The following is a 12,589-nucleotide window of genomic DNA, read 5'->3' on the forward strand; positions in this document are numbered from 1 at the left end:
GTGGGTGGTTACCCCATTACTGTCCCCTGTTCTAACCACAGCCCCAGACCAGTAACAGCTACCCGGATCAGTCTGTCCAACTTCCCGCAGTTACCCTCACCCTTGCACCAGCCGGAGTACAGAGACAGAACCCTCTCCCCTGCAACCAGAGGGACTGCTATTACAAGTAAGAGGGAGCATTTCCCTTATCCATAATCCTTTCCCCTTTGCTCTCGCCCGTAAGGAAACACAGTAACTATAAAAGCCAGGAGGCCTCCTTACCCTTTGGTGAGACCGACTTACATCTCAGGGACTCCCCCGTGCATAGCTGTGGCTAACCTAGCACCCTTTGTGCAGTACGCCCGTTACCCCCCAGGAATTATCCTTGGATCAATCCCCCCATATTCCGTGACCAGTTAGGACCACCGTCTCGGGCCCCGTCCAAACCCTTGTGCACAGGTCAGGCCATCAGGGCCTGTAAGTCCAGGACATTAGATAGTGTCGTAGTCTGATGGTTATTTGCCGTTGACAGGGTTACCGGTAACCTTAGGCCTGTTTGCATATGCAGGATAAGCGAGTAAGATGCTAGTTTTAAGCATTGAGTCGATACTTATTAAATCTCAGGTATCCGAATTTAGTTGCGTCGCTGTGACATCCCTAATTTACCGTATTGTTATCTCCTTGTGGCCTCTAGGCTGGGATTGCACGGCGTCAGCACAAACCATCGGACTCTGGCATAGTTATTGCATGAACGTTTGCCTTATTTTTGAATCCAAGTGCCTTTGCTATTGTGATATGTGCAGAAAGTATTACGCTGTGGTGTATCACTATTGGTCAGTGTTATAGGTTGTTTTCCTATTTTGTATTTTATTTCCTCTGTGAACAAATAAAAGAGTGTGTTCTACTTCAACCGTGGTCCGTCTTCATCCGAAGCATCTTTATTCCCCCGGAAACCAAGAACCTGCACGACCCCTGCTCCGTATACTACACATGTACGGTGGAGAAAAAGCCCATGTGCCATGGAGGAAAAGCCCATGTCCTGTGGAGGAAAAGCCCATGTACGGTGGAGGAAAAGCCCATGTACGGTGGAGGAAATACCAGAATGTAGAGTAGACCGGTCCAGATTCCACACTCACCTTGTATCTGTACATATAACCCGTCACTCCGCTTCCTCACACTGCCGCTGGGAGTCCTGACATCACAGGTATAATTCCCAGCATGCACCAGCTGCGCTGACAGAACGCTGTACATAGCGGATGCACTGAAGTCCTGCACAATCTGCCCATCTCTGTAGAAAGCAAATTCCAGCTCTGTGGTAGATCTGGCCGGGTTACGTCTGATGTCACAGGTCAGGGACATGTCATCGCCCTCTGCCACCGGTAACCGATTAGTTATTACTTGTGGTGCATCGAACAGAGCTGGAAGAGATTAGTTAGTGCAGCACGATCCACCCCATAATCTATGTAGCTTTGTAACTCTTGTGCATTATAATTGTATTATTGATGAATTTAAATAATGATTTTACCTTGGATAAAGATAAATGTTTTACCCTTTCGTTTCTGTTCTTGTATTTTCTTTGTACATCCGTATATTCCGGTCATAGTTATGTTTACATTTGGAATATATAACATATGCTTGTCAGGCTGCGTATACTCATTATCTGTGTAGAACTCAGTCTCTTCTTCATCTCTGTATGGAGGCCGACTGTGACATCTCAGCGTCAGTGAGTCACCTTCATATATATAGGGCGGAGCTTGCAGAATGAGAGAGGCTGAAACCAGAATTATAACACGGGTATTATATTATTATATTATTATACTGCAGGATATGTTCATGTATTTTAGTCTATTTATGTCAGGCAAAGGGGGAGATGTATAGAACCTTTGAATGAGATAAAATGGAGTAAGGGGTGTGGAGCAGAGGGCGTGATGGAGCGGGGGGCAGAACAGTAGAGAAGGGGGTGGGGCTGGACAAAGCTGAGGGTCAGGTGAGGCGGGGCTTTGGCAGGGCAGGAACTGAGGTGACCGAGTCCAATATACTAGTGTAGTAGTTATTAGCATTATCACTACCACCAGGGGTCAGTGCAAGGCACCAGAGCGCCCCAGGTGGGGGGGGGGGGGAGTATGTGTGTGATGCAGCCACCACCGCGTCGCTCCACTGGGGAGGGGGTGATGCGGCGCGGGCCACCGAGTCACTCCAGGGGGTGGGGGGGTGATGCGAGTCGCTGCGCAGAGGGAGAGGGAGAGTTGCCGCCACACCACTGACTGAGTATTGTCTCCGCCTAACCCTATGAGCTGTATGCACAGGACTAAGCAGATTGGCCAGCTGTGGAACATCGCGGTGCGCTATTCCATTTCCTGTCATGTGACTCTCCTTGGGGAACAAAAAGCACAAGAAAAAAAATGTTCTAACCCAGAACCTTCATTGGTTCCTACTTCCTAGTTGTATTAGCTAAATGGGGGGTAGGGGGCAGTATAGATCATAGTTACCTACCCTCCTATATTCTGCAGGAGACTCCCTGAAATAGCAGAAATCTCCCTCTCTCCCTCATTAGTCTAGCAATCTCCCTCATGTCACCTAGCCCACATTACACTGTTACATCATAGTTACCTCCCCTCCTGCATTCTGCAGGAGACTCCCTGACATAGCAGCAATCTCCCTCTCTCCCTCATTAGTCTAGCAATCTCCCTCATGTCACCTAGCCCACATTACTCTGTTACATCATAGTTACCTTCCCTCCAGCATTCTGCAGGAGACTCCCTGAAATAGCAACAATCTCCCGCTCTCCCTCATTAGTCTAGCAATCTCCCTCATGTCACCTAACCCACATTACACTGTTACATCATAGTTACCTCCCCTCCTGCATTCTGTAGGAGACTCCCTGACATAGCAGCAATCTCCCTCTCTCCCTCATTAGTCTAGCAATCTCCCTCATGTCACCTAGCCCATATTACTCTGTGACATTTTAATGGGGAAGAAAAGGAATGAGAGATAGATACATTTTTATTGAATCACCAGCACCATTTCCCAGCATTGGTGATAAAAGACAATGACCCCACAATGAAAGCTACATGCATTTCTTGTGGCTAATTTATATGGAAAAATCCCTGACACATATCAGTGACTTTTTTTTTGCATGCATCTCTTTCTAACTGCTTTGGGGCTCATATACATATTTATATAAGTCATTTAAAAAGATTCCTCTCAGATGTAGCAGTACACACCCACGCTTCTAGGTGCCACGTTCACAATATCTCCTTATATGGAACTAGACACGCCCTTTGGGTAGAGCATAACACGCCCCCTCAATGGGGTGCTGTGCAAAATTCTACTACCAACTATAATCTCCCTGAAACTAGTTTTCGAAAGTAGGCAAGTATGGTTTAGATCGAGGGTAGCTGTCTTAACATGGATTGTGTTGCCTTTAACAACTTTCTTTATTATTTTTTAATATAAATTAAATGAATGTGAAAACTCACCATATGTAGGAACATCCAATCTGACCGGGTAACTTAAGATCCCATTTCCTGCTGAGCATTGATAATCCCCACTGTGGTCTGTTTGTGCATATGTAATGGTTATATTCTGTTTGATCTCTCTATTAAGGGTGAGATTGTTTCTGTACCAGACATATTGCTGGGTTCCTCCTGCTGCAGATCCAGCATCACACGTTATAGTCACAGATTCCCAAGTAAATATCTTCCTCCAGTTAGGAGTTAAAGTCACAACCGGCCTCTCTGCAGAACCTACAATGTAACACATAGGATAATAGGTGCACCGTGCTTACATCATTCCCTATAGCCGGAGAGGGGCCTCATTCACATAATACTGTCCTACTAGTCACTCAGCTAATGCCCTATTTTATTGTATTTTTAACCATAGATACAGCTTTTACAGACACGTTTATGCAGAGAAGCCCAGCCCATTATTGTACATCTGACCCACATACTGTGATAATTGCATTAAAAGTTGTAATATTAAACATCTATGTTAATGCCAGTGGGGTGCCCAGCCTGGGAATGCTCTCCATAACCTAGTACCGAGGCCGTTCTCCCTACCTACCACGTTATGTCCTGGCCATCCCTGCCATGCTCACTTTCAGTCTTCTGGCCTCCTTGCCTGTACCCTTATGTTGCCGGTCTGTCTCCCCTCCCTCTAGACTATAAGCTCCTTGGAGCAGGGCCCTCTTCCCTCCTGTTCTCACAGCCCTCTTCTTGCATTTCAATTACAGCTCTCTCCTACTCAGGTGACCATCTATACAGGCATCTCTTCTCACTTATGTTCATTCATCTCTACCACTGACATCTGCCCCCAGTAACATGCAGACTGCTCCTCTGCTTCCCTACATCCCAGCTATATTGTGTACTAAGCATTGTGCTGCTGTTACCTGTGCTCATCTCTACCACTGACACCTGCGCCTGGTAACATGCAGACTGCTCCCCTGCTTCCCTACACCCCAGCTGTATTGTGTACTAAGTGCTGCTGTTACCTGTGCTCATCTCTACCACTGACACCTGCCCCCCGGTAACATGCAGACTGCTCCTCTGCTTCCCTACATCCCAGCTGTATTATGTACTAAGTGCTGCTGTTACCTGTGCTCATCTCTACCACTGACACCGGCAACTGGTAACCTGCAGACTGCTCCTCTGCTTCCCTACATCCCAGCTGTATTGTGTACTAAGCATTGTGCTGCTGTTACCTGTGCTCATCTCTACCACTGACACCTGCAACTGGTAACCTGCAGACTGCTCCCTCTGCTTCTCTACATCCCAGCTGTATTATGTACTAAGTGCTGCTGTTACCTGTGCTCATCTCTACCACTGACACCGGCAACTGGTAACCTGCAGACTGCTCCTCTGCTTCCCTACATCCCAACTCTATTGTGTACTAAGCATTGTGCTGCTGTTACCGGAGCACATCTCTACCACTGACACCTGCTCCTGGTAACATGCAGACTGCTCATCTGCTTCCCTACATCCCAGCTGTATTGTGTACTAAGCATTGTTCTGCTGTTACCTATGCTCATCTCTACCACTGCCACCTGCCACCGGTAACATGCAGACTGCTCCTCTGCTTCCCTACATCCCAGCTGTATTGTGTACTTAGCATTGTGCTGCTGTTACCTGTGCTCATCTCTACACTGACACCTGCACCTGGTAACACGCAGACTGCTCCCCTACACCCCAGCTGTATTGTGTACTAAGTGCTGCTGTTACCTGTGCTCATCTCTACCACTGACACCTGCCCCCGGTAACATGCAGACTGCTCCTCTGCTTCCCTACATCCCAGCTGTATTATGTACTAAGTGCTGCTGCTACCTGTGCTCATCTCTACCACTGACACCGGCAACTGGTTACATGCAGACTGCTCCTCTGCTTACCTACATACCAGCTGTATTGTGTACTGAGCATTGTGCTGCAGTTACCTGTGCTCATCTCTACCACTGACACCGGCAACTGGTAACCTGCAGACTGCTCCTCTGCTTCCCTACATCCCAGCTGTATTGTGTACTAAGCATTGTGCTGCTGTTACCTGTGCTCATCTCTACCACTGACACCTGCAACTGGTAACCTGCAGACTGCTCCTCTGCTTCCCTACATCCCAGCTGTATTGTGTACTAAGCATTGTGCTGCTGTTACCTGTGCTCATCTCTACCACTGACACCTGCAACTGGTAACCTGCAGACTGCTCCCTCTGCTTCCCTACATCCCAGCTGTATTATGTACTAAGTGCTGCTGTTACCTGTGCTCATCTCTACCACTGACACCGGCAACTGGTAACCTGCAGACTGCTCCTCTGCTTTCCTACATCCCAACTCTATTGTGTACTAAGCATTGTGCTGCTGTTACCTGTGCACATCTCTACCACTGACACCTGCTCCTGGTAACATGCAGACTGCTCATCTGCTTCCCTACATCCCAGCTGTATTGTGTACTAAGCATTGTTCTGCTGTTACCTATGCTCATCTCTACCACTGCCACCTGCCACCGGTAACATGCAGACTGCTCCTCTGCTTCCCTACATCCCAGCTGTATTGTGTACTTAGCATTGTGCTGCTGTTACCTGTGCTCATCTCTACACTGACACCTGCACCTGGTAACACGCAGACTGCTCCCCTACACCCCAGCTGTATTGTGTACTAAGTGCTGCTGTTACCTGTGCTCATCTCTACCACTGACACCTGCCCCCGGTAACATGCAGACTGCTCCTCTGCTTCCCTACATCCCAGCTGTATTATGTACTAAGTGCTGCTGCTACCTGTGCTCATCTCTACCACTGACACCGGCAACTGGTTACCTGCAGACTGCTCCTCTGCTTCCCTACATCCAAGCTGTATTGTGTACTAAGTGCTGCTGTTACCTCTGCTCATCTCTATCACTGACACCTGCCCCTGGTAACCTGCAGACTGCTCCTCTGCTTCCCTACATCCCAGCTGTATTGTGTACTAAGCATTGTGCTGCTGTTACCTGTGCTCATCTCTACCACTGACACCTGCCCCTGGTAACACGCAGACTGCTCCCCTACACCCCAGCTGTATTGTGTACTAAGTGCTGCTGTTACCTGTGCTCATCTCTACCACTGACACCTGCCCCCGGTAACATGCAGACTGCTCCTCTGCTTCCCTACATCCCAGCTGTATTATGTTCTAAGTGCTGCTGCTACCTGTGCTCATCTCTACCACTGACACCGGCAACTGGTAACCTGCAGACTGCTCCTCTGCTTCCCTACATCCAAGCTGTATTGTGTACTAAGTGCTGCTGTTACCTCTGCTCATCTCTATCACTGACACCTGCCACCGGTAACATGCAGACTGCTCCTCTGCTTCCCTACATCCCAGCTGTATTGTGTACTTAGCATTGTGCTGCTGTTACCTGTGCTCATCTCTACACTGACACCTGCACCTGGTAACACGCAGACTGCTCCCCTACACCCCAGCTGTATTGTGTACTAAGTGCTGCTGTTACCTGTGCTCATCTCTACCACTGACACCTGCCCCCGGTAACATGCAGACTGCTCCTCTGCTTCCCTACATCCCAGCTGTATTATGTACTAAGTGCTGCTGCTACCTGTGCTCATCTCTACCACTGACACCGGCAACTGGTAACATGCAGACTGCTCCTCTGCTTACCTACATACCAGCTGTATTGTGTACTGAGCATTGTGCTGCAGTTACCTGTGCTCATCTCTACCACTGACACCGGCAACTGGTAACCTGCAGACTGCTCCTCTGCTTCCCTACATCCCAGCTGTATTGTGTACTAAGCATTGTGCTGCTGTTACCTGTGCTCATCTCTACCACTGACACCTGCAACTGGTAACCTGCAGACTGCTCCTCTGCTTCCCTACATCCCAGCTGTATTGTGTACTAAGCATTGTGCTGCTGTTACCTGTGCTCATCTCTACCACTGACACCTGCAACTGGTAACCTGCAGACTGCTCCTCTGCTTCCCTACATCCCAGCTATATTGTGTACTAAGCATTGTGCTGCTGTTACCTGTGCTCATCTCTACCACTGCCACCTGCACCTGGTAACACGCAGACTGCTCCCTCTGCTTCCCTACATCCCAGCTGTATTGTGTACTAAGTGCTGCTGTTACCTGTGCTCATCTCTACCACTGACACCTGCCCCCGGTAACATGCAGACTGCTCCTCTGCTTCCCTATATCCCAGCTGTATTATGTACTAAGTGCTGCTGTTACCTGTGCTCATCTCTACCACTGACACCGGCAACTGGTAACCTGCAGACTGCTCCTCTGCTTCCCTACATCCAAGCTGTATTGTGTACTAAGTGCTGCTGTTACCTCTGCTCATCTCTATCACTGACACCTGCCCCTGGTAACCTGCAGACTGCTCCTCTGCTTCCCTATATCCCAGCTGTATTGTGTACTAAGCATTGTGCTGCTGTTACCTGTGCTCATCTCTACCACTGACACCTGCCCCTGGTAACATGCAGACTGCTCCTCTGTTTCCCTACATCGCAGCTGTATTGTGTACTTAGTGCTGCTGTTACCTGTGCTCATCTCTACCACTGACACCTGCCCCTGGTAACATGCAGACTGCTCCTCTGTTTCCCTACATCGCAGCTGTATTGTGTACTAAACATTGTGCTGCTGTTACCTGTGCTCATCTCTATGACGGACACCTGCCCCTGGTAACCTCCAGACTGCTTCTCTGCTTCCCTACATCCCAGCTGTATTGTGTACTAAGCATTGTGCTGCTGTAACCTGTGCTCATCTCTACCACTGACACCTGCCCCTGGTAACATGCAGACTGCTCCTCTGCTTCCGTACATCCCAGCTGCACCACTGTATGATAATGCCACATACAGAGCCTTCTGTTAGAAGTAGAGTGGGCTACTGTGTGCTCTTTAACAAAATGGCTCCTCGGGGGGAACCTCATTCCCTAAACAAGATGGCCTCTGATAATGTACATGTGCATGTATGGTGCCCCAGAACTGTCCAAACCCCACGTCCCCCTTCTCTGGACGTGAGGGGGTTAATGCCAGCAGCATCCCTGGCGCAGCATGCACGGGGTTAATTTCTCCCCGGGGTTTCGCGCCTTTGAAGTGACTGACAGGCCTAGGAGAGGCCCAATTGGAGGGACGAGTGAGGGGGAGGACCCGGGGAGCAGGTGAGAGAAGGAGTGAGCGGAGAGAGAGCAGAGCGCCGGAGAACTCTGATAGAGCCGGCCGCCGGTGTGTGACGTCAGGAGGAGAAGCCCCGGCACCTGCCGAGGGAAGTCCCGGCGCCAGTGAAGCGCCAGCGCTCCAGGGAGACCAGCAAGGCGGACGGCGACGCACTGAGTGGGGCAACGCTGCGGCTGTGGCGCCCCCACTAGTGAGCCCCGCCAAGAGAGAAGCCACCCGTCGGGAAGAGCCAAGAGGGGACCTGACGCATGGAGCCGGAGGTCGTGACGGGCGAGCCTGCGCCAGTGACCAGCCTCCAGGTACCGACTGTAACCCCCCACACTTACAGGTAGCCATTACCCAGCCCCTGGTGCCCGCGTGACTAGCTCCCCACAGCAAGGCCTATCTGGAGTACCCCCACCGACCAAAGCCACTACCCAGCATTCCCTCAGACCCTAAACCCGCGGGTCTCATAGTTCAGTGTCCAAGGGACCCGGTCTCACCTAAGCGCCGGACAGAAGGGACATCCCCCTCATTAGGAGGAACTAGCAGGTTGCACAGGACAGCCCTTTTGGAATTGCATCCTGCCTCACAGTCCGTATCCTGTACAAAGTACAGGTGTTACAGAGACTTCCACATGTGTGAGGAGACAGTGCCACCTTGTGGCCGGATTCAGTAATCCTGCAGTCCTGCTCAAAAGGAATCATAGAGACCCTACGTATTACAGAGTAAACCCCGGGATGGACATTCCTATTCGCCCTGTGCACCGGTCGGCCGAGACTGAATGATATATAAATGGTGACGTCACCTCAGGTTGTTGATTAAAGGGGGTACCCTGGTGCACCAGTTAACCAAAATTATTCATTACTGTGTTGGTTATATGTGGTGGTATGTACTTAATGCGGAGAATTCATGCATGATATGGGTCGTGAGTCCGGAAGAGAACTTCAGTGTTGGTAGTACCGGTGGCACCCAGCGGTTCAGTGATAATATTTAAGCGGGGGTGTTTGACCCATGATAGGCCGCACGGTACTAGGAACACAGGAAGTGACTGCGGCCAATCTAGGCCAGCGGAAACCTGTATAATCATCACCCTGCCGTACTATTTCGGAGCCCCGTGGCTCCTGACCTATAGCGGAGACGATGACCAGCTACAGAAAACCCCATTCGCAGACTTCAGGAACAACATAGAATCCACGTTCCGGATGTATAAGCCTAGCGAACAGCAGAAGGTGGAAATGCTGATGGGGCAGCTGACTGGGTCGGCGCGCAGAGAAGTGGCCTCATGGCCAATGGAAGATAGAAAAAGTGCGACAGACGTGCTAAAGAAAATCTTCACAACATTTGAAACGAAGACCATCCCTGAGCTGAAGATGAAATTGTATGCTCGCAAACAACGGCCAAATGAGTCCCTACGGGACTATGCCCTGAGCCTACAGGAGACGTTAAAGGCTATTCAAGCAGTGGACCCGGAGGAGGTGCGAAACGCCGACGAGGCCTTAACAGTTCAATTTGTCGAAGGGGTGGCCCAAGAAAATGTCAAGGTCCAGTTACGGCTGCTGAGGTCGCAGATACCTGGCAAGACCTTCCGGGACTTCAAGACGGCTGCCCTCGCTATCATTGGTAACCCTAAAAATAGGGAAGAGGAGTATCCAGAACTGATCGGCTGCAAAGAAGGAGCAAACTCAACCGGAGCCACAACCAGCGGCACGGAGAAGGCGAAATGGCCCTACGACTTGGCGGTACAGGGTGGCCAACAGCCCGACGGGGACGCGATGCAGACACTCCAGAAACAAATGGAGGGGTTGGTCGTAGGGATGGCAGAGATGCAGAGGGAGATGCGCAGAATGGCGAGCTCGCCGGCACAGAATTACTCGGAGCCAAAATGGATAGCCGAAAGACAAAGACCGGCCCGAAGCAGGTGGGAACCGCCCCGAGAGTATGGACGGCAGCCTCCTGACCAGTTTGAGGGACAGGGACGTCTGATGCACCACCAAAGCCAAGAGGCTGGACACACAGAGAGAGGTTGCGACCAGGACGAAGCTTTAAACCCCAACGCCCCAAGGTCAAGGGCCGAGCCTCTGGGAGGACAGGAAGCGTAGGTCCAGCTCCCGAAGATGGGCAGGCTTGTTACGGCAGACAATGCTATATAGGTGCAAGCGAGTTATCTGCCACCTCGGATCGTTACCCTCCAACCCACATGAAGAACCAGGGAAGAGTGGTTTGGTTTCACGTACAACGGGGATACGGTTTTATTAATTGTGCTGACGCAGCAAGGGATATCTTCGTCCACTTCACCGCTATCGAGAAGAAAAATGCAACAGATTCCTATCGAAGTCTTGGGGCCGGAGAGCCGGTGGAATTCGACATCATCAGGGGAAGAAAGGGCCTCCGGGCAGCCAACGTCACTGGCCCTGGTGGCGTTCCAGTCAGAGGTACCCAATATGCCGCAAGAAGAGAGCGCCGTTGGAATTACCCAAGCCACAGAAGTCACCAACGGTACTACCCACCGAAAGATCCACCCCGATGGAGTGGTGTGTACCCCGAAGAAACAGAAGATGGGGTAGGAAGAAGTAACGGGAAAGCGTACGGATGTGGCCAACAGAGCTCTCAGGTTCGAGTACAGAGTGAGCCAATGAGGAAGAAGCGGCCACATATCGAAGTGAACCCCAAGCGGGGGCTGAACTCGCACGCAGTCGAATCCATGTTGATAGTGGCGGGTGGCCAGACCTCGAAGTTCGGCGGCGCCCCTCCAGCATCGGCCCACAGAAGTCAGCGCGGGCTCCGCCTAAGACCGGACCGAAAGCCAAAGGAAGCACCAAAGGATGATGGGGACGAAGAGCCGAAGGGTGAAGCGGTCCTCTCGCCTCCACTGCCCACTGACCCTCTCGAGCCATTGATGACGGTGGGCTGGTCCATTATGCCACAGCAAGCCCAGCCTAGGTCGCCAGTTGAATTAATCGCGCCTCGCGCGGCCGAGGAGGTGGCCCCCGAGCCTGAGCTAAGGCGCTTCGAAAGGAGTACTCGGGGTACACTTCCCCGGCGGTACCAGGATTAGATATTTGCCTATAACCTGCTGTGTATGTATTGTAAGCTGAAAGCACTGTTGTTGTTACCGTGGTGTTATGATGCGCGGGGACACGCATCCGAAAAAGCAGGGGTGAATGTGGTGCCCCAGAACTGTCCAAACCCCGCGACCCCCTTCTCTGGACGCGAGGGGGTTAATGCCAGCAGCATCCCTGGCGCAGCATGCACGGGGTTAATTTCTCCCCGGGGTTTCGCGCCTTTGAAGTGACTGACAGGCCTAGGAGAGGCCCAATTGGAGGGACGAGTGAGGGGGAGGACCCGGGGAGCAGGTGAGAGAAGGAGTGAGCGGAGAGAGAGCAGAGCGCCGGAGAACTCTGATAGAGCCGGCCGCCGGTGTGTGACGTCAGGAATAGAAGCCCCCAGCTCCCGGAGAGGAGGAGAAGCCCCGGCACCTGCCGAGGGAAGTCCCGGCGCCAGTGAAGCGCCAGCGCTCCAGGGAGACCAGCAAGGCGGACGGCGACGCACTGAGTGGGGCAACGCTGCGGCTGTGGCACCCCCACTAGTGAGCCCCGCCAAGAGAGAAGCCACCCGTCGGGAAGAGCCAAGAGGGGACCTGACGCATGGAGCCGGAGGTCGTGACGGGCGGGAGCCTGCGCCAGTGACCAGCCTCCAGGTACCGACTGTAACCCCCCACACTTACAGGTAGCCATTACCCAGCCCCTGGTGCCCGCGTGACTAGCTCCCCACAGCAAGGCCTATCTGGAGTACCCCCACCGACCAAAGCCACTACCCAGCATTCCCTCAGACCCTAAACCCGCGGGTATTATAGTTCAGTGTCCAAGGGACCCGGTCTCACCTAAGCGCCGGACAGAAGGGACATCCCCCTCATTAGGAGGAACTAGCAGGTTGCACAGGATAGCCCTTTTGGAATTGCATCCTGCCTCACAGTCCGTATCC

The 12,589-nt window shown here is 51.7% G+C and overlaps 1 protein-coding gene across 1 annotated transcript in view; it reads right to left on the reverse strand.

Moving 5' to 3' along the window:
- Positions 1-12,589, reverse strand: part of LOC146050298 (Fc receptor-like protein 3) — a 51,700-nt gene that overhangs the window by 12,117 nt on the left and 26,994 nt on the right. The window contains exons 7-8 of the mRNA XM_083167225.1: positions 1,505-1,750; positions 1,116-1,397 (exon numbers count right to left, since the gene is read on the reverse strand). Of these exons, the coding sequence (XP_083023351.1) occupies positions 1,116-1,397; positions 1,505-1,750 (528 nt within the window). The remainder of the gene's footprint in view (positions 1-1,115; positions 1,398-1,504; positions 1,751-12,589) is intronic.

Source organism: Crinia signifera, chromosome 12 (assembly GCF_055691185.1).
Source record: "Crinia signifera chromosome 12, ASM5569118v1, whole genome shotgun sequence".
In the NCBI taxonomy this organism is placed as follows: domain Eukaryota; kingdom Metazoa; phylum Chordata; class Amphibia; order Anura; family Myobatrachidae; genus Crinia; species Crinia signifera.